Raw genomic sequence first — 21,335 nt, 5'->3', positions numbered from 1 at the left:
TTCATTGCGTCCTACTTCGTATGGTAGCCCGATATGATTAGAGTCATTATCAGAAGTCATCCATATTATACAAATGTCCTAAAAAAGTGGACATATATATCTATAGTAGTAATATACAATCATAGGTTTTGATATACAAGATTGACCAAAACGGGATAAGTGAGAAAAATCCTATGCATCCTGCGCCATACCGCTGTTGCGTTGCTCCTGCTCTGGCTGGCCTTGATGCTCGGTAGGCGGTTCTTGTTGTTGTCGCCCGTCTGCTGCTTCTGGCGCACCTTCGTCTGGGTTCGCCAAATCGTCCACCAAGGCAGACATGTCTCTTTCATCGCCTTCATCCGCTGAAGCGCGGTGTTCATTGTCCAGCAATGCTTCGCTCGCCTCTAGCAGAGCGCGTCTGGATCCAAGGAGCGCTTCTGCCTCGATATCGAACTGGTCCTGCGGGTCTATGCTCTTGGTGCTAGGCGTGGACACGTCTCCAGGGAATAATTCCGTCTCGACAGCAGGAGCGTTTGTGCCATCAGGTGCTTCGTCATGGATCACACCTTGCTGGGGCCGCGCGCTGTCCGAAGCGTTTTCCTCTTGGTCTTCATCCGTTGCAGACTGCTCAACAGCTGTTGGAGACCTCGGTTTGCCACCAACACCAAGGATGCCGCCGGTCCACACAAAATGATCACGATCTCCAGAGTCTCCCTTCTTGTCACCTTGCTCCTGACGACGCCGAAGTAACACACCTTGGAACTTCTCACGAAGGTACGGCATGTCCGCAATGGCTGCAATAGTTTTAGGCGCAACTTTGAAGAGAGTCCCGACCTCCAATCCGCCGTCAAAGATACTCCTCTCCCGGAACGCTTGTAATGCGGACGCCAGATAGACCATCGAGACATATGTAGGTTGCATGAAGTCAGGCTGGATTTTGCTCCAGTAGCGTCGAGATTCTTTGCCGAGCATGTTAGGAGGTTTCGCACGTCTCGGGTTCTCCATAGCATCAATGGTCGAAGGTACGCCAGGTGGTCTCACTCCGTAACCCCGGCGAAGATTATTCCACCCAGGAAAGTTAGGCATGAACTTGCGCTCAAAGACAGTGAACGCCTCAACCTGGTCAGAAGGCTTGTCGGAAGAAGCCATCATCTGCACGTATGTGGACCAATTGAAAGTTGTCAGAGGAAATCCTGCTTTCTGTACTTCTGCTACGACTTGAGGTATCTTCCAGGTCTCGTTCCGGTACGCCAAGGATCGCATGTACAAGGAGAGGGGTCGCGACAGCAGGAATCGACATGCCGGCAAGATTGACGGCGGCTTTAAAGCAAGTATGTCCGGTTTGTCTGAGCTCAGAAGAACATCCTTGTGGGAGTTGACAGGGCTTGGTATTGGATAATCGGGTTGCTCAGTCTCTTCAGCACGTAGCAAGCGATCGGCCAGCCATTCATCCAGGTCAGGCTGAGTAGCCATCTTGACGACACGGGGAAACGTAATTTGCCAACACTCTTCAACCTTTTTATACTGCTCTGACTTCAAATAAGTAAGCATCAGCGCAGAAACGAGACGGAGAGGCGCCACATCATAGGCGGGCCGTTCAGAAGTGGAAGATTTTCTGTCGCGGAGGAATTGATCGAAGAGTTCTTTGACCCTGTGGAAAACTCCCCGAGTGCCATATGCCGTGATGAGGTATTCATAGTACATAGCAGGGAAGGCTTGGGTGATTGGTAGTCTGCCCGCGCCGGGCAATGGTTCTTTTGACGCCATATTGGTTTTGTCGAAATCGGCGATTGTTTCGGCAAGGAATCTTTCCGCGTTCTCTAACCGAACGTTGGCACCACTGACTGCCCGTCCACCAGTTTTGATAAGTTCCAAATCACGTTGCAGCTGGTTTTTGAGAACGAGAAGCCGCGAAGTGAATCCAGGACGCTTGAAACGTTCTTTGATCTCGCGAAAAATGATGTGAACCATGTCTCGGTTCCGCTCTTTCACATAGCCGTACAAGATGATGGCATAGTGAAATTCTGTGGCGTACATGTGATTGCTTCGATGAAGTGTTCTGAGAATTCGGCGCGCGGGATCGGTCTGCCCTCGCAGCACCAAGCTGAGCATGAGAGCCGCATATGTCATGGCGTCAGGTTGCACTCCAGCAGAATCCATGCGGGAACGTATTCTTGAAATAGACTCCAAGTCCATGCGAAATGCATAGTTCCAAAGCAGCACATTCCACATCCTCACTCGAGACCCTTTGACATCCAGACCAAGGCAGGTCTCAGCAACACTCTCAGCTTTTTCAAGCTCCCGATTGTTACAATAGGCTTCAACGATTGTATCCAGTAATGGCGTAGTGATCCGCACAGGGCTTCTCTTCGCTAATTCGAGCAACTGACGGACAGTGTCTATATCCCCTCTGTTTGCACAGAGTCCCATCAACGCTCCGAAAGTATGAGAGTTAGGCTGGACACCCTTCTCCAGCATTTTGTCAAAGGTAGCGAAGGCTCCTGCGAAGTCATCTGCATTGGCATACGCTGTGAGGAGGATGTTCCAACACACAGTGTTCTGCGTCAGACCGAATTCTTTCGATACTCTCTCGAATTGGCGACGCGTCGCCGTTACATCGCCAACCCTGGCATGGACGTAAAGGAGGGGAGTCAAAAGCCTTCGACTCGAGGGCTTCCCGTGATGCACCACAAGCTGTTCAAAAACGCTGTTGGTATTTTCCACATCTCCGGCTCTTGAAAACGCAATGAGCGCGTTTTTGTATGCGTCAATGGATGGCTGGCCGTGGAAACGGGCATATTCACCCAGGAAATAATGTATCCCAGTTGTGATTTCGAAATGGGCCAGACACCGCAAAAACGCGCCCAGAAGATCTGCTGGAGGCATTTCCTGTTCCATCTGCCAGCGAACATTACGGTACACCACAATTGACTTTGTGAATGTAGAGCGAACCTCGGAGGACTGGAGAGTCCGAATCAGGCGGAAATAGTGCTGCGCCGTGAGAAACCCAAGTAGATTGTACTCCTTTAATAGAAGAAGGAGATTTTCTGTCGATACGTCCGCCGCGACTCGGGAATTTGAAAAAGCATAGTCCAGGAGAAAGTGGACAAGACCACTCCAGGACATCGAGCTCTCCTGACTCCGCAATACCTTAGCGAGATCGAAAAGCTTCGTTGGAAGGTTAGAGTCGTCCAGCTCAGAAGCGACTGCACTCAGCAACGCCTTCTCCGAGGATGTCGGCCGCGTATGCCAAAACTTCTCAGCAGAGCCCCAATTTGCTTTATTGACAAAATGCGAAAAAGCGAGGGCCCAACAAAGAACATCTCCGCCCCCGCCTTTCGCGTCTTTGCAAACTCTGTGTATCTCATCAGGCTTCCCGACAGCCAAGTAAGACTTTGCCAGGTGCAGATAATCTTCGGCGGAACGGTCACGAGGATAGATTCTCCGCAAGACCCACTGAGCCCGTAGATTGTTGCGGAACAGTGTTGACCTACTCAAGTGAGCCAAGAAAGCCGGACTCACATCTTTCGGTCGGCGAGCTGTCTCATAAAGCTCCCATGCCTTGTCATAGTTTCCATAGATACCCGGTTTACTTTCATCGAGAATTGACCGAAGTTCTTCCTTGGCTCGTATTCGTTCGAGTTGATTCGCCCTCTTCACATCAAGATCCACCACAGACTTATCTGGAACGACGTGCTTGTAGAGGCTGGCAGCCACCGATGTGTAAGCCCTGGTGAGAGCAGGTATCAGCTTCTTCTTGCGTCGTAGGGCAAGTCTCCGGGGCGGGCGTAACAAGAGCGACGCAGCAAATTCCTGGGTACGTGGGGGATACAGGAAATCGAGAACAGGGGTCCATGTATCGGCAGTTGCTTGCCTCGACTTCCAAGAGACAGAGGTTATCGAATCCTGGTGGTCTGATGTTTTGGAGGCCGAGTGTGACAGATGTACAGCCTCTGCAGTTGTCCCATTGCTCTGCGTGAAATGAGGATACCAAGATCTCTGACCCCGAAGTGCCCCCTTGGAATCCCGGAAGAAACGCCGACCTGCGTTCTCAAGGCATCCGGCAGCCCGTTCCAGCATTACCCTAAAAAGTCGCGGTGCCAAACCCTGAAATCACCGATTCTCAACTGCAGAGCGTAACATATCTGAATCAAGCCCTTCAAGAAGCCGAGAGAACGACAAGCCAGCCGATGTGTCGAGTCTTCGCAAAGCTCCCAGCTGAACGATAGTATTCAGAATGATTGACCGATGCAGGAAGGTCAAGAAATTGCCGCCAACAAGGCTCCGGAACCAGGAAAAAGAGAAAAGTCAATTCTTTATCGACAAATTCAATCAATTCTGTTGTATCCAGATGCAGGTTCAGAGTATCCTGTGAGTGATATGATGTGATGCTTGCAGCAGACGAAATTTTGACGGGTCGGGCATATGAGCTTGGACGATGCAGCAAAAGAAGTTCCCGCAAAATGAGCCGGGCATTCATTTGGCCGAGATCTGACCACGCCCGCCTACCCACCCGCACTTTGGACTATCCACATCGATTCCAAGCGACCACGATTCCCGACCACCTCCGTTTGTGTGGTGTCCCTGCTTTCAGTGAATATGGAAATTACGGATTTCGTTTTCAAACAGAGGGAGGACGTCCTCCTCGCCGGAGACTACAACGCTTACCGGGCGCACACAACACGCAGGTTGCACAAACTCCGCAAGAAGCTCGGTCAGACTACTCCTAAAGGTCGTAAATATACTGCCAGACCTCCCGTCAGTGCAGAGGATATTAGCAGCAATGTGGCGTATGTGTCCTCCAATATGCTTGGATATGGCTAAAGAAATAATGCTGAAACATACTGACGGATCTGTCCTCAAGATATGTGCATGTCCTTCTTCTCAGCTCTGAGCGAGCTTGGGCACAAGCAATGCACATGAAATCCACGCACTCAGCCGACCCCTCAGCGAAAGGAATTGCAGGTTCGGCCAGGCGTCATATTGTGTCTCGTCTGAATAAGGCATCCGGCTACTCTCAACAATTGGTCCTTCTGTTAGAGGACCAACCAACTTCCGGTGCTACTGATACCGACATCCTTGAAGCCCGTGCTTACCTTGCTTTGCTTCTGGGTGCCCTATATTTGGAGAAGCGGAAATGGGAGCAATGCATTCAGAGCTATGCTGTCTCGAGGATTATCTATACGACTCTTGGCCGTGAGGACAGAAAAGATGCATTCCGGGATCTCCTCACTGGCACTATTGATCCCAGTATCAGATACGCAGCCTATCAGATGAAGCTTCCCCGATCAAGGCCTCTGTCGTCTTTAGCGATCCAGTACTTCCCATCCGATGCAAACATCAGGTCGGAAGTGGAAAGAGTGGATCCCGATTGTCTCAAGGAGGATATTGCAGGGACGAGAAAGACCGCCGACGGAGAGATCCAGCAACTACCTGAGAGTATCACTTGGAGGTCGCGGACTGTTGCTCTCGAAGATGCCGCAATCTCGCAGGCTCTTGCTTCTGCAGCAGCGGCAGAATCGCGTCTCAAGTCTTGGCTTGCAGATGTGGAAGGGAAGTCGGCTTCATCAAAAGACAAAGCTGCCGCCTATGATAGTGTTATTATTGCCAGCCAGGACGCAGTTGACGCTACTAAGACTGCCATCGATGATTTAGCTAATGAAGGGGTGGAGCCGAGCGATAAGAGAATGCAAAGCTTGCAAATCACTCGTACCGCGGTCAACTATGCCTTGGTGGGATGGAGAATCGGACGTAACCGAGTTTTGTGCGGTCCTAACGACGGCATGACCTTTGAAACTGACAACGCCGACGGCCTCAAAAGGGGAAAGAGCGCGAGTCGGGAGGAGTCGACTGGGAAGAAGTTGACAAGGCTACGCGAAAAGGTTGTGCTCTATGACTCTATTTTGCAGAGCATCGAGTCCATCCTGGAGTTACCTGGTGTTGCTGCGGACTCCGCCTTTGTGCAAGAGCTGGAAGCGAAACGCTGCTACTTCCGTGCTTTGAGGTATGAATATCCAGTTTTGCTGGCTGTTACAATTCAGGCTAACTGACAATGCCACAGATGTTTGTCTATTGCGCGGTCTCATTGCTACCTTGGAAACTCGAAGAATGCTCTTGCACTTTACTCGCAAGCGCTGCAGCTCAGCACCCAGTCGACAGTGTCTGACCAGTCCTCTCAACTGTCAAACGAGCCTTTAAGGCTGGATGTCTCGCGCAGCCAGGTTCAAGCTCTCGCGTCGATTTTGCAAGGTCTTGTCGCACAGTACCGGGGTCTTGTCACTTTGGAGAAGATGGCAGCCGAAGGTCCTCAGACAGGAAACCAGCGCCCGGTGATAGAGCGCCTGCACGAGTTTTCCGGTGATAAAGTGGATTTGAGTAACCTCGTCCCCTATCCGCCTAGAATGCAGCCCATTCCGGTCAAGCCACTGTTCCTCGATGTGGCATGGAATTACATCGACTATCCTCGAGAAGGTGCACACGCGCAGGAAGATGCCCAGGCCCCCATGGAAACAGGAACAGAGGAGAAGAAGGGAGGACGACGTGGCTGGTTTGGGTTTGGGCGCTGATATAAGGGCTCACCTGCTGCATATCATTGTTTTCTTCGGCACTTGATCGCCGGTGTTTAAAAGAAAACCTGCATATTACTGGCGTAGTCAATGCTATGAGAGTATTTGAAATGATGAAACCCATGCAGCGACTAATGCTGAGATGAGACGCTATCATGGATGTCGAGAAAATCTGCCGTATGAAGTAACGATGTTACTTTTATCACTTCCCATGCAGCAGTAGAACCCTGAGGCTCTGGGCTGATGCCTTAGGTGTCTTTTAAGTAGTCCCTATGAAGAGAAGCGATCTGATGGACACGTGCCCCGGAAACGTACCAGCCGGATCAGCTGTCAAATTGGACATGGAACCTGGTGATAAGATCACTCGAATGCAGCCCCCGAATACTCCTTCTGCAAGGGCCTAGAAGCGGATTCCACCGGACCAATCTCATGGCTATTGCATGAGTGTCGATTGGACAAAAGCTCCTGGCTGTACTACCCGACTAAGTAGATACGGCAAGCTTCTACGGGAAGCCTTGCACCTGATTCATTCTTGCATTTAAGGGCGATTTTTATCGGTGCTTAGGTGAGTACGTTCCGGTATTTATTGAAGCGTATCATAAAGGACTTACTGTTGGATATTCGTCAAGTAAATCTATGTTTATTGGAAGTTTCAAACAATGGTTATGCTTCCCAAACAGCCTTGTCCTCGTCAAATCTATTGATCTCCAGTTACTATCTACTTAGATAAGCTTTGCTGATTTGAGGTGGATTTCAATGCAACTCAATCAAATTTGTACTGTTTTTACTTTACTATGAGTATATGTGGCGCTTGCTCTAGCCCGTTATGTCAACTCAAAAGGGCGCTGAGGGCCCATCCATTTCAAGACTGTCAGATTCTCCCTACCAAACATGCGACGTAGTACTCGCAAAGTTGCAGAGAGCGAACAAGCAAGGTCAAAGGCATACCTAGTAGTGTTATCGGACCTCCGCATTTCATATACCTACCTTGCGGTAGCTTATTTCAGTAGTCGCAGTACCGCGGTGAAATACGATGTCTATGCGCTGCACCAATATTGGTCGGGTGGGTATGGTACTATTGGTTCCCTTAAAAACCCATCGTCTTGGCGTGATACGCCAACGGAATGGGGACTTTGGTCTTCCGGTCACACAGACATCGTATTTTATGATTGGTTTGCGGATCATTTACAGTCTCAGGGGTAAAGCAAAAAAAGTAAAATGTCATGGAAAGCATGGTGGTTTGGATCCTGACGCCCTCGCTTTGGACGCGACCCTTTTATCAATGAGGATAATGATCCATACGACGTACTCCGTCAGGTCCTTTCCGTAATTTTGATATTTTCAATCCCTTCTAGGTAGCCTACTCCGTACCAAGACATCGTACTCGTTCAAAGGAAACTGCATATCTGGTCGCTTAGGCCTCGCCGTACCGGGAACCGTCCTATCCGCGGCGTCTAATTTCCCTAGCATAAAAGAAATTGGGATTCTTTTTCCCCTCCCGCGGATTTATTAATAATAATTTATTAGAACTGCTTCTCCCTGAATTTCTGGGTGTGAAGCCACTCTCCCTCATCCATCCTTCCGCTACCGCGTGCTACTCGACATGGCCAACGTCAACGGGAGCTTTGTCTCCCCTTCGGCTGATGCCACAATCTCTCCTCAGCTCTTCTATAACGCCGACACTCTCTCTGCAGTTCTCAATGGTTTCACATTCTGGAAGGCTCTGGCGACTTTGTTCTTCGCAGCTGTTATCTATGACCAGCGTAAGCAGGACCCGATCCGTCTCTGTTGCAACAAGACGGGCGCATGATATCCTGGGACAAAATGACTGATTTTCTCCGGATACAGTGCGATACTTTTATCTCAAGGGCTCCCTTGTTGGGCCAACCTTCAAACTGCCTTTTATGGGACCTTTCCTCCAGTCTGTGAACCCCAAGTTTCACGAATACAAGGCAAAATGGGACAGCGGCGAGTTGAGCTGCGTTTCCGTCTTCCACAAGTAAGATACACCCTGAACTGAGAATTACTTTCCTCTCCATTTCTTGGGCTTGTTTCTGACAGCTTCGCCTTGCAGGTTCGTCGTCATTGCGTCCACTCGCGACATGTCGCGTAAGATCTTTAATTCGCCTGCTTATGTCAAGCCTTGCGTGGTAGACATCGCGCATAAGCTCCTCGGCCCGGATAACTGGGTGTTTCTGGATGGCAGAGAGCACGTTGAATTCCGAAAGGGATTGAACGGTCTCTTCACCCGCTCGGCTCTGTCTTCTTACCTCCCCGTTATGGAAGAATGCTACAACAAGTACTACAAGCATTTCCTGGAGAAGTCCAAGGCCAACGATTACAAGCCCGAGCCTTGGATGCCCGAGTTCCGTGAGCTCATGTGTGCGGTCTCTTGCCGCACCTTCGTCGGCCACTATATGACTGACGCGGCCATCAAGAAGATTGCGGATGACTACTACATGATTACAGCCGCTTTGGAGCTGGTCAACTTCCCTTTCATCCTCCCCTTCACCAAGGCCTGGTACGGAAAGAAGGCGTCGGATATGGTTCTCGAGGAGTTTTCCAACTGTGCTGCCAAGAGCAAGGCTCATATGGCTGCTGGTGGGGAGGTCACCTGTATCATGGACGCATGGGTCAAGGCACAGCAGGATTCCGCCAAATACAACGAGAAGATTGCCAAGGGACTCCCTGTGGAAGACTCTGAGAAGCCTTCTCACTTGCTCCGGGAGTTCACCGACTACGAGATCGCCCAGACTGTTTTCACTTTGTTGTTCGCCTCGCAAGACGCCACCAGTGCGGCTTGCACCTGGTTGTTCCAACTCGTGGCCGATCGTCCCGACGTTCTTGAGAAGATCCGGGAAGAGAACTTGCGCGTGCGCAACGGCAATATCAATGCTCCTCTCACTATGGATCTGGTCGACGAGATGAAGTACACTCGTGCTGTTGTCAGGGAGACTCTGCGTTATCGCCCGCCCGTTATCATGGTTCCCTACTTGGTCAAGAAGGATTTCCCCATTACCGACTCCATCACCGTCTCGAAGGGCTCCATGATCATTCCATCGGTGTGGCCTGCCACCCACGACCCAGAGGCGTACCCCAATCCCGACTCTTTCGACCCGGACCGCTGGATCACCGGCGATGCCGACAAGCAAGCCAAGAACTTTTTGGTTTTCGGCACCGGTCCCCACTACTGCCTGGGTCAAACATATGCTCAGCTGAACTTGATTGCAATGATTGGAAAGGCCAGTCTGGAAATGGATTGGGAGCACGCTCCCACTCCCCAGTCTGAGGACATCAAGGTGTTTGCCACGATCTTCCCAGAGGTATGATATTCACACGCTTTTCTGTCTGCTATGCACTCTAACTCTGTTTTAGGACGATTGCCACCTCACATTCCGTCCCCGTGCATGATCTCTCTCATCACTCAAGTGATCTAGCCTTGACATCTTGGTCGACGCCGTAAGCAACACTGCATTCGCTTGCATTCTGCGAAGCATGAACGGCCAATTGATGATCATTCGGCCGTCTGTTTCTATCCTGGAGATAGGGTAATGAGGACATTTTCTTCCATTCAATTGTTCTATTATTCCATACAAAAGTCACTGGGTCTATCAAATTGCGGAAGAATGCCGGGAATGGAGATGTTCAGCATTCTTCTTGACGAACCATGCTTATCCCAGGGCTCAAGAAGTCCCGAAGGTATATGATATGACGCGATTCATGCGGAATCGTCTGCTTCAGTCAGAAAGCTGAAGCAATGGCATCTTTAGATTATGCTACTTAGTAATATTAATCATCCAGATTTCTTCATTCTTGTCATGTTTGGTTTCGAACACTCTTGTGCTCGAGGCGTATTTGGTTGTAAATAGATTTGTCTACATACGTACAGGTTTCTCTTGTCAATGCTGATTGTCTTTTCCAGACCAAATAGCAATTTCAGTAGCATGTTTAGCTTGATAGGCGTCATGGCCCATGAGCTGTGCGGCGAGCTACCTGCGACAGCCCTGGGTCGTTCAATTCGAAGCAGTGTACAAGTAGTCTCCGATGTTAAGTTAAACCTACTATTTTGGTACTGATGCTAAGTTAAACGATCATTCATCCCACCTTTCGTCCTAACTCTACGTTGGTGTTAGTAGCCTCGGGTTAACAGTTGTGTTGACGGTGCGGAGTATATATATCTTCAGTTGCATGGTAAAGCCGAATTCAATGCCGTCGACGGCGACGACTGTAGGCATCCTGCCACAAGGACAGCAGCAAGAAAAACTATTTAAATACTCATCCAGGGAAGCAATGATTATAAAAACTGGAAATCAAATCCAATGCGGTTCAAGATCCTACTACAACCATTCATTGACCTGAGCACCATTCTAGGTCTGAAGTGGTAGGCGGTGATATTGCGGAAGATTGACATCACCCACCGAAGCCGCCGCAAGAGAGCCGAGCTACATCAATCGGATAGCTTCATCTCGCACATCCGGGTAACTATCTCCTCAGTCAGCTCAGGAGTAAACTGATTGTCCGTCGGTAAGCCTATATTTATTTTTATGTGATTTCTCTTCTGGATATGCAAGAATTCCCAAGCGAGGAAACCCCGCAGTGAACCTCTCTTATCACGGCGAAGAACCATCGCTAACAGCCATCATCAAGACAACAGATCCTTACAATCATGGCCTCGGTACTCTCAATCCGGCGCCCCATCGCCGCTCTCGCAGCACGTACTGCAAAGCAGACCTCCCAGAAAGCTACCCCCACGCTGCCGTAACGGCCCTTCTGTCCTCACCAACCAGCCCGCGAAGCTTCTCGACAACGCCGAGGCCCCAAACCGCAAGGCTCGCACTCGCATCGAGTAATATCCAACAGTATCTCTCACACCGGCAGCAGACAGCCCGCCGCCTCAACCACTATACAACCAAGCCGCCCCGAAGCTGGAAGTTCGAAGACGTATGCCCTGCCCTCCCCCTACCTCAACAGCCGCTGCACCAGCAGACTCAACGCTAACAAATGCCTTCTACAGATCAACGCCGCCCTCCCATCCGACCCTACCGGGCCCCATCACCCCAGCAACCCCGCAAAAGAAACTCATCCTCGTTGATGTCCGCGAGCCGGCCGAACTCACCTCCACCGGCATCATCCCCACCGCCGTAGCCGTCCCGTTAGCCTCGCAGCCCGATGCGCTCTTTCTGACGCCGGACGAGTTCGAGACTCGCTTTGGGTACCCGAAGCCTGGGATCGAGGAAGAGGGCGATATCATTTTCTACTGCAAGGCGGGCGTGAGGGCGAAGACGGCGGCGCAGTTGGCGGTGCAGGCCGGGTATAACCCGGACAGAATTGGTGTGTATGAGGGGAGTTGGTTGGATTGGGCTGATAAGGGGGGAGAGTGGAGAAGTGGGAGGGGCCCGAACATGAGTAGGGTGTGGTATGTAGTAGTAGACTGTAGCGATGTCGATGTACTTGGGTTATCTTGTCAAGATACTGTATATAGTGACCTGTCTACGAAATTGCGATTGACTATGACTGATGCTATTGCGATGTAGGCCCTAGGAGGGAATTTGGAAATCTACTCTCAAAGATATGTCTTATGCACTTATTGATACTATGGGATAAGATACATAAATCAAAAAGGGAATTCATCCAAAAAGGAAATATCATTATAACAGAAACATGAAAGATACAGACCACATCAACTCATGTCATATACAGGCATATATCGCTTTTAGGCAATCAAAGTCATCGTCGTTCTCCGTGAAAGTCTAGCACTTTGACTTTTTTCTTCCTGCGGAGATCATTGCGCTTCGTTGATGAGGTAAAGTAAAAGCCTCCCGAGATCGAGGAAGCAAATGCTATGTGCTCATAAGTCCAAAGTAGCCTCCTTTGAAGAACCGCCCCGAAACCCGCTACCTACAATGGTGCCGTCTGTGCCGTAGTTGCCATCTCACCATGTCTGATAACCTCAAGCGATCAGGAGCATGTGGGGATTGTGGGTTTCCAGCAGGAGACTATCACACCTTGGACGAATTGAATCAAGGAATGTCGAACACGGGCTTGAGCTTCTTGATAAGAGCCCATTCCTCCATCGATACGTCGGCACGGTAAAATTCCTTGAGGGTGTCGATACTGGCACGGGAGATGTGCGAGTAGAGGGTGTCCTTCTCTTCCAGTTGACGGCCGTACATGGGCTGGTTGGCTCCTTCGATCTTGACGGCGACGGAAGGTTGGCCCTTCTTGCAAACCTGGATAGGCTTGTGGTCACGCTCAATAGACACACTGCATGGACTTGATTAGCAATAGGAACGTCAAATCAGGGTCGAAGTAAACTTACACTCTGCCAAGGTCGATGATCTCCTTAGCACCCGTAGTGGGGTTGGTCTTCACAGCGGAAATTGGAGTGTGCATTCTCAAGCTGCCTTCAATGACATCCAGACCAATGACGATGGGGTCTTTCTTGTTGAAAACAGCAACGGGCCTGAGCACGCAAGGGAAGACAGCGAGGAGCTTGCTCTCCTCCTTTCTCTTCTCCGTCAACTCGGCCATGTGCTTGGTGAAGTCATCAAACAGGTGGTAGATAATGTCGGCCGTGAAGATCTTGACGCCAACTTCCTCTGCGTACGCAGCCGCTTCCTTGTCCACCTTGACGTCGAAGCAAAGCATGACAGCGTACTCCTTTGCCTTCTCCAACATGGTACCACACATCATCACATCACGCTTGTAAACAGGACCGATGGAAATGTTGGCCACAGGGATCTTGGAGACACGCAGGAACTCGAGCAGAGCCTCGAGAGAACCAAGGGTAGAAGCCTGGACACTGACACCACGCTGGTCACGGGAAACCTTGCTCAGCAGGTTCTCCAGATCGGACATGACTTCTTCCTCAATATCCTCCTCGTCGTCATCAGGTCCAACAACCATCAACCGCGAACCGGCGATAGCATGCTCGAGGTCGTTGGCAGCGATCTTGACACCAAGAGCGGCCTTGACCTCCTTGTTGTGAACATACTGCGACTTGAGACGGAGTTCCTTAAGGGGAGCTGGTGTCAGCAATGCTCGAATATTCGTTGCTATGGGACCGTTTAGACCGCAGAGCACGACTCGATCACCCTCACGGAGAATACCGTTCGAAAGGACAACGTCAATGGTGGTACCAAGACCCTCAATAACCTTGACCTCGAGAACAGTACACTCAACTTCGGACAGGTACATGAGCGAGTTGGTCATACGCTCCTGAGTCAGGGTGGTCAACAGCTTCAACATGTCGGGAATACCCTCACCGGTGTGAGCGGAAGTGGGAACCAAGGAGACATTCCGGGCCATGGACTTGTTCTCATAGTAGAGCTCGGCGTTGAAACCTTGCTCGGCGAAGAGAAGCTTCGTGCGCTCAAGACGGGTGCGGAATTCGTTCTGAACACCCTTGCTCTGCATGGCCAAACTGTCCTGGAAGCCGTTGTTGTCGATCTTCTTCCAGCCATAGAGACGGTCAATCTTGTTCAGAGCAACAATGAAAGGAGTCTTGCGATCCCGAAGCAATCTCATGGACTCCAAAGTCTGAGGCTCGAGACCGTGCATGATATCGACAACCAGAATGGCGATGTTACAGAGAGATGAACCTCTCGAACGCAAGTTCGAGAAAGACTCGTGACCAGGTGTATCGATGACCAGCAAACCGGGAATCTTGAACTCGAACTTGCCATCCTTGTTCACCACAGCGGTCTTCTGGCGCAAAGCGTCCACGGGGAAGTATGTAGCACCAATCTGCTGGGTAATACCACCAGCTTCGCCCTCTTGCACGTTAGTCTGTCGGATCTTATCCAGTAACTTGGTTTTACCGGTATCGACGTGGCCAAGAATACAGCAAATAGGAGAACGCAGATTGTCCTTAGAACGAGCGGCCAATGCTTCCTCATGCTGTTTCTTCCTCCGCTCGGCAGCTTCGGCCTTTCTTTGAGCAATAGCCTTCTTCGCGGCAGACTTCTCCTCATCTTCTGACTCAGATTCCGAATCTTCCTCTGAATCTTCCTCGGATTCGGACTCATGCACCTCGGCCTTCTGTTGGGGTGCAGCTGCGGGCTTGGCCGCGCCGTTTGTGGCTGGCTTCTCTCCCTCGTCCTCAGAAGGAGCATCCCAGCTGTCCTTCACGTCTTCTTCGGCCTCAGCAGCCTTCTCCCAATCATCCACTTCGCTCTCCTCGTCACCACCAGCAGCAGCAGCGGCGGCGGCAGCGGCGGCGGCAGCCTCAGCCTCAGCTTTAGCCTTCTTCTCTTCTTCCTCCTTTTTGCGTCGTTCCTCCTCAGCCTCACGTTGAGCGCGAGCACGGGCAGCAGCAGCTTCAAGGTCTTCCTCCTGCTTCTTGGGACCCTTTCGCTTTCTGTTGTCGTACACGGGTTTCTTCTTCTCGATTCCCGGCTCCTCGAGACCAGCAACCTTACCCACACCGGCTGCAAGCATCTGCTTCATTCGAAGTTCGTTGCGCTCCTTAGCTTCCCTCTGGGCCTTGGTGAGAAGTTTTCCTTCCCTTCGGAGCTGCTCCTTCTTTTCCCTCTCCTTCTCCTTCTTCCGCTGGCGAGCTTCTTCCCTCTTCTTCTCTTCCTCGGCTTCGCGGCGCAGTCTCTCCTCCTCCGCGGCCCTTTCTTCAGCTAAACGTCGCTCTTCCTCTTCACGTTGTTTCCGAAGAGCCTCCTGTTGCTTCTGAATAGCGGCCAGATGGGCGGGGAGCTTCTTCTTCTTGCCAGGCGCCTCAGGAGCGGCGGCAGCAGGTGCGGGAGCAGCAGCGGCTGGTGCTGCCTCTTCTTTCTTCTCAACCTTGGCAGGCTCGGCCTTGGGCTCGGGAGCAGTAACCTTCTTCTTTAAGGCCTATACAGTTATCCTAGATCAGCACCGTACTCACACGCCTTGCAAGGGGACAATAGTGCACCGAGACAAAACACATACCTGCTCCCTCTTACGCTGCTTCTCCCTCTCCTTCTTTTCCCTCTCCTTTTCCTTCTTACTCTTCACGCGGATCTCGCCATCGCCTTCAACTGAAGCCGGGGCCGGAGGTGTAGCCTTCGCAGGCTTCTGGTTCTTCTTTCCGGCGAAAACGTCCTCCTCGTCGAATGTGCCTTCCTCAGGCTGCTTGCTGGAGAAATCGGCATCGCCGTTCGCCTGCTCTGTCGCATCCTCACCCTCGACGAAATCGTTGACCGGCTTGCCCTTCTTGGCCTTCTTGTTCTTGTTCTTTCTCAAAGCAGCGAGGAGACCGCCACTCATGCCATCCTCTTCGGGAGCGGCGTCCGCAGGAGTCTCCTCCTGAGGCTGCTCGCTGGCGGGGGCGATACTTTCTCCCAGCTCGGCCTCCCAGTCGTCATCCTGCTTTCTGTTTCCCTTCTTCTTAGGCGCCATTTTCTAAGTTGTAGTGATAAGCGATCGATGTAGTGAATGCGATGAATCGACAGAAAATCGCCTAAAGACCTAAAACGTTAGTATAAAGGCGATTTCCTTTGTTGTTGCAATAATTGTAAACGAGCTGTGGCGGGCACACGAACAATATCGAAGTCTCCGGGCAGCGATCCGCGGCAACCGATAGAATCTGACCAAGAGGAGCGGCGGCGAAAAAAGACGGCCGGCCTGAAAATATCCTCAACGATAGGAATGAAAAAGAGAGACGGTGAGAAAGGTGCAGAGAACCACTTTTTCCCCCCTCTTCTGGTGGTTGATAAGACTCGAGCGGCGGTCGGTGGTGCTCTTGGAGAAATAATAAGAATTTTGGGTTGGTTTGGTGGGGACTCCTGTTATGCGAGCCGAATCGCCGCCAGTTGGTGGCACGACACTGCCATTACTTGCCACCATGAATGAGAGCCAGCAATAGTTATGCTGTTACGCTTTATCTCTGAAAGCTCGAGTTTCGTTTATTCAAGATGAAAACGATTTGATCCGCTCAGGACTTCTTTTCTAAAGGTAACATGTCAGAGTGTATCTATGCTCTCCATATATCGAACCATGTGAATGCGTTCATTGCTACTAATACACAAGAAGACAATTAGCGCTCTCCTCTCGACAATTTAAGAAAGATCTAGCCGCATTCGTGAATCTGCCGTCTCTGCCGTATTCAGAACTCCATGTGGAGGGCCTTCTCCAACCATCTCATGACCTTTTCGACTTGGTCAGGAGATTTTCCCAGCAGATTGTTGGACAGCTCAGTGAATAGCTCCAGAGTGGCTTGAGCATTGCCGTTTTCTGGAAAGGCTGCGTCTTCAAAGTCCTGGGTCGTCAACATTTTTCTCAAATAATCCGAACCACGCATCACGAGGCGACTCAGTATGTCGCCGTCGATGTGCATGTGTGAAGGTTGGGGCTCTGCGATGCCATTCGTCGCCGGGTTGCGTCTTCGTTTCCTTTTGGGCGTGAAAGGGCACAGTATTGGATCTCTAATACAGAGGTTCTGAAGCTGACGTAGTAAGCGCCACTCTTTCTCTTCTAAGGTTAAGAACCGGTAAACTATCCCGTTCATAGCTGTGCCATAGTACACCTGGGATGAGCGAGAGAATGGGGATGGTTTAGATCCTGAGCTGAGCTTCATCACGGATGAGGGAAGATGTGCTTCACACAGCGCAACCGGCGTCATCTTGTCGTTGTCCGTAATACCATTCTCAGAAATTATGCTGACTCGGCCGCCCCTGCTGCTGGTGATCGTCGAATTAGACTCACCGCCAATGTGAATATGGGAGAGTCCGTCATGCTTCTGACGATCGTATGCATGGAGCAGTAATTTGTCTTCGGAGGATTTGAGCACCATCAGCGACTCCCTCGATGTCGACATGTATACGTAAGGCTCATGGCAGCTTAAGGAAATCGCTGGGGAAAGCATTGGGTATCTCGCTGCTCGAACACGACGTGTCTGTGACAGCTTGGGCTCCAATGGTACGATCTCATGACCCGTCGAGACCATCAATGTGAAATCACCGTATGGAGCAATCGCGTAAACAGGACTCTCAAATTTATGGATATATTTCACAGAGCATTCAATCCTCGAGGAGTCGGACGAGCTGCGGGACGCTTGTAGAAATATGACTCGTCCCCGTTCTTGCTGCTGTTTTCTAGCTGTTCCGATGACAATGAAGTGGTATTCTTCATCGCCTTTCTTAGGTGTCCATTCCAAGATACAACTGATCTTTTCTCCAGCCGCTCCGTGAGGTCTCCACGCCGAGTAACCGTCTTCAGAGACGTCAACGGCCTTTGAGACCCCGTGTTGCGTATCCGGCTCCACGAACTCAATGAAAGGCCGAGTCAGTCTTCTGATAGGATCAGATTCGGTGTCGAGTTCGGTCCGAGTGTACGCGACAATCAGGCTTCTCAGATAGCTGGAATAAGCTAACTTGCTTGCGCTTCCCGGTAGATCAATCCTTCGAGGAACTGTCTTCGCAGCGTGATCCAATGTGCAAATCAAGAGCTGACCGTCGGCGATGCAGAACAAGGTGTCGGATTCGCCATCGATGTTTGGATCAATGATCTTTGCCATGGCGAAACTGTGGACGTTGCCTGGATGATACGCAGGCTACAAAATGTCAGGAGAAGCAGTGGGATTTGAAGATGGAAATGTAGTCTTACGTTATTTTGATCGGTGACCCATATCCTCTGCAAGTGAAGGTTAGGGTCTAATACGCCGTCTTTCCGTGAACACGACGCCTGCCAGAATCCCCGTCCACAGGTCAACAAAGCGAAGTGTCCCCTACTTTGTATCTTGACAGAAGTATTCCCAATTCGTCGGGGGCTCGCTTGTTTGACCTCTAGAAAAAAAAAGAATACGCCTATTAGCGAAGCTCTGAGATTCAATGTCAGATTCAACATACCAATTGCAGATTTCTTGTCACCATGGCCTAACGTCATCTCAAAAGGGACCAGAATACCACTTCTTAACCCACAGAGTATTGTGTACTTCTGGGAAGGTCCATCGGTGTCAATGGCGACCACAGCAAGACTTTCGATTGCTTTAGATAGGTCGTCCCCGTTTTCCACATCAAGGGAAACTTCTGACAGGAGCTTGATTGAGTCTTCGAAGCTGTAGATCAAGACTTTCCCATTGCCTGTGCCAACAAATATGAGAGTAAAGGTACCCAAAACCTCAACGAGAATGCAAACAGGTTCATAGGGTAATGGCAAAGGCTGAGCAATTTCGGATAGTTGAAGCTGGTCCTGGGAAATGATAATGCTCCTGAGAGAGAGGTGCATCTCATGTTGTGTTCGCACAGCAGAGACAATTAAAGATGCCGAGCTGTGGACGGCAGCAACGGCAACACTTTGGTCAGAGCCAAACTCAAAGCGAGACCTCAGAGTGGACTCATTGGCTGTACCGAGAAGAATCGCCTTCTCAGTAACTTGGACAAGCACGCCGGAGCTGGCGCATCCGGCTGCCAAGGACTGCGAACTAAAGTCTAACCCAGAATCTGCTTCGTCTATAGCACACATCTCTTCCCCGAAGTCCGCAGACAGATACAGAAGAATAGAGGAGACGGGATCGGAGATCAATATGTAAACACCTCCGTTTATGTCATCCGACATTGTCCAAATATCCCTCGTGCTTGACAATTCCTCGAGTGAGACGACCAAGCCAATCTGTGCCTCCAAGCCATGCCGAAGTTCGAATATTGCACCTCGCCCATAGGAGGAAGCGGAGCACACGAATAATCGGTCTCTGGCTGTGTCTGAGGCTGATGAATCCTGGCCAGAGCTTACAATAACGGAATCCGTCACTGGGGACCAGTTGATGAATTTTTGGACACATCGAGGTTGGTCACGAGCCTTCTGAACAAAAAGGCCGCCGTCTCCTGTGGTCCCAGCGGCCAAAAGGAGGTCTCCACCTTCATGACCGATATCGAGGATATCAAATGCAGCATCCACATCGCAGCAGAGTTGTCCCAGATGTGCTTGATTTTCAAGTTCACCTTCGTTGCCGATTCCCAGGTAAAAAACCCTACCATCCTCACGGCAAAGGTAAATGTCGTCGTGTCGCTGGTTATATGACCAATTGCGCAATGGCCTTGCCCAACGCGTCCAAAGGGGTGCTTTTTTAGATTCGCGATCAGGCACAGGGAGAGGATATCGACTGGGCTGTCTTCGCGGATCAAGCCTGTTCTTGTAGACAGCCATTGAAGTCGTTGTGATTAGCATAAAGGAGGATGTCTTGGTCAATGGAATCAACATCGTGGGTAACGTGTCTTCAGGAGGAAGGAACCTCTTTGTAATTCTCGGAGACGCTTGTCGTATCGTCTCGTCTGCGTGCCATTCATAGCAGATAGCTTGCGTCACCTGATTCTGTGAGACCAAGAGCAGCAGGATGATTTTATCACCATCTTCGGCTTTCGGGTACAAAAACTCCATGAACAGAATGTCGCCTTCTACCCGGAAGAAGCGTTCCTATAGAAGTGGTGCCGCTGTGAGTATCCAAGACGAATATCGAGCGCTGGATTGAGGTGCATACCTCTGTGATAGGATCTAATTGGCTCGAAGCCATCTGTGACTGGAGAACTGGCGGCTTCTTCAACATGAATACTCCGAAATAAGCGGCCGAAGCACTAACTGCTACCGCACGGGACCTTTTCAATCTATTAGCCGAGTGGTTGCAAGTATAGAGATAAGACTTACCGCGGCTCCACCGCGATGTTCCGGCCAAATCTCTCAAAGGTACTGACATCATTTGGTAAAGGGCGATGATGGTGAATGAAGTGGCCGCTTGTTGACGAAGAATAAAGAAAGACTAGTTCTTTCGATGCAAGACTGAGAACCAGTATTTGTGGTGGGAGCTCTTGCCGCGATCCAGGATCCGTGACAGCTGCTTTGCTGGCTGCCAGCTTCATCTGGGCCTCCCAAGGTAATTCTGTGCTCACATTGATGACCTTCGCTGCCATGATGTAGGCATCGAAGTCAGATTTTGAATTGACGTCTTCCAAGTGGACGCCTGATAGCGCTTCTTTGATTTGTATGTGCCTTTCGCCAACAAAGACAACATCATTTTGGTGCTTGCTTCTCAGGCGCGCTGGTAGAATCAATTGGATGATGGGGCTGGAGACCAGCGTCTGTGAGAGCAACCCAACCATAGGTTTCGTAGTTGATGGTCCTTCTTGCTCTATGTCCATTTGATCCATATCCTGTCGCTTGCCAGAAGCATCAAAACCTCGGTCAGACAGTGGAAGGGACATGGCGGCTCGACAAAATCTCCCAGCGACAAATGATGTTGGCAATAGTACGAAGGTGAATGGAAGACTCTCACGGAAAGCTAAGTCTTGCACAGAGTCTAGAAGTCAAGTAGGTGCTTTAGTTCACGAGCCAGAGTAGTCTCAGTGCCTGGTCCCATTTTGAGTCCACTAGGGGAGCTTGGAGCAGTCACAGTATGGCAATTCCGCAACTTGTGGAGTAAGCAAAATAACTTTGGTCATAGAGCAGAATAATCATCGCCAAGCTGCAGCCAACACAGATTATTTTATCTGAGCGACAAGTCAGTAAGACATCGGCCAGGTGAGGAGGGGCAATAAGCGACGGGGAAAACACTTACAGTATAGCAAAACTATATGTGGTGCGCAATAACACCTTCACTTTTACTTTCGGATCCTAAGTCAGAACGATGAAACGACCAGGAAAGTTTGACGAACGCTCTTTGAAGGGACTGCAATTGTGACTCAGATGATGCTCGCAGCAATTCAATTGCCACTATTAATTTGCCGAAGAGTAGTCAGTATCTTGTTTTATGCCCCTCCTTGTAGTTGCACCACTATTGTGGCTTGTACGGAGGAACCCGGCGTTTCTGCTCCTTCCACAGCTAAGCCA

The 21,335-nt window shown here is 50.5% G+C and overlaps 6 protein-coding genes across 6 annotated transcripts; 3 read left to right on the top strand and 3 right to left on the bottom strand.

Moving 5' to 3' along the window:
• Positions 1 to 48: 48 nt before the first annotated feature.
• P174DRAFT_445482 (putative translation regulator (Cya5)) lies at positions 49 to 4,380 on the bottom strand. Its single transcript, XM_024828355.1, has one exon. The coding sequence runs from the start codon at positions 4,057 to 4,059 to the stop codon at positions 172 to 174; it is 3,888 nt and encodes a 1,295-aa protein (XP_024678159.1). The 5' UTR covers positions 4,060 to 4,380; the 3' UTR covers positions 49 to 171.
• Positions 4,381 to 4,507: 127 nt separating this feature from the next.
• Positions 4,508 to 6,769, top strand: P174DRAFT_454599 (signal recognition particle subunit SRP68). The gene is made up of 3 exons (XM_024829248.1): positions 4,508 to 4,769; positions 4,844 to 5,983; positions 6,041 to 6,769. The coding sequence occupies exons 1-3, from the start codon at positions 4,579 to 4,581 to the stop codon at positions 6,543 to 6,545; spliced, it is 1,836 nt and encodes a 611-aa protein (XP_024678158.1). The 5' UTR covers positions 4,508 to 4,578; the 3' UTR covers positions 6,546 to 6,769.
• A 1,379-nt stretch (positions 6,770 to 8,148) lies between these two features.
• erg5 (C-22 sterol desaturase erg5) lies at positions 8,149 to 9,874 on the top strand (the record flags this gene model as incomplete). The annotated part of the gene is made up of 3 exons (XM_024822801.1): positions 8,149 to 8,308; positions 8,394 to 8,544; positions 8,620 to 9,874. 3 exons carry the CDS (start codon positions 8,149 to 8,151, stop codon positions 9,872 to 9,874), a joined length of 1,566 nt encoding a protein of 521 aa, XP_024678157.1.
• Positions 9,875 to 10,999: 1,125 nt separating this feature from the next.
• On the top strand, positions 11,000 to 12,079 carry P174DRAFT_445476 (rhodanese-like domain-containing protein; the record flags this gene model as incomplete). The annotated part of the gene is made up of 5 exons (XM_024828354.1): positions 11,000 to 11,069; positions 11,193 to 11,260; positions 11,284 to 11,486; positions 11,621 to 11,961; positions 12,028 to 12,079. The coding sequence occupies exons 2-5, from the start codon at positions 11,212 to 11,214 to the stop codon at positions 12,077 to 12,079; spliced, it is 645 nt and encodes a 214-aa protein (XP_024678156.1). The 5' UTR covers positions 11,000 to 11,069; positions 11,193 to 11,211.
• Positions 12,080 to 12,109: 30 nt separating this feature from the next.
• On the bottom strand, positions 12,110 to 16,154 carry P174DRAFT_396202 (putative mitochondrial translation initiation factor IF-2). The gene is made up of 3 exons (XM_024823725.1): positions 15,468 to 16,154; positions 12,865 to 15,389; positions 12,110 to 12,809 (listed from the first exon to the last, which is right to left on the bottom strand). The coding sequence occupies exons 1-3, from the start codon at positions 15,915 to 15,917 to the stop codon at positions 12,566 to 12,568; spliced, it is 3,219 nt and encodes a 1,072-aa protein (XP_024678155.1). The 5' UTR covers positions 15,918 to 16,154; the 3' UTR covers positions 12,110 to 12,565.
• Positions 16,155 to 16,311: 157 nt separating this feature from the next.
• On the bottom strand, positions 16,312 to 21,201 carry thtA. The gene is made up of 6 exons (XM_024821624.1): positions 21,064 to 21,201; positions 20,157 to 20,995; positions 19,993 to 20,107; positions 18,365 to 19,928; positions 18,123 to 18,301; positions 16,312 to 18,069 (listed from the first exon to the last, which is right to left on the bottom strand). The coding sequence occupies exons 2-6, from the start codon at positions 20,708 to 20,710 to the stop codon at positions 16,624 to 16,626; spliced, it is 3,858 nt and encodes a 1,285-aa protein (XP_024678154.1). The 5' UTR covers positions 20,711 to 20,995; positions 21,064 to 21,201; the 3' UTR covers positions 16,312 to 16,623.
• Positions 21,202 to 21,335: the final 134 nt, after the last annotated feature.

The sequence above is a fragment of the Aspergillus novofumigatus genome (genome assembly GCF_002847465.1).
Source record: "Aspergillus novofumigatus IBT 16806 chromosome Unknown P174scaffold_9, whole genome shotgun sequence".
Taxonomy (NCBI): domain Eukaryota; kingdom Fungi; phylum Ascomycota; class Eurotiomycetes; order Eurotiales; family Aspergillaceae; genus Aspergillus; species Aspergillus novofumigatus.
This window is presented reverse-complemented; position numbering and strand designations above follow the sequence as displayed.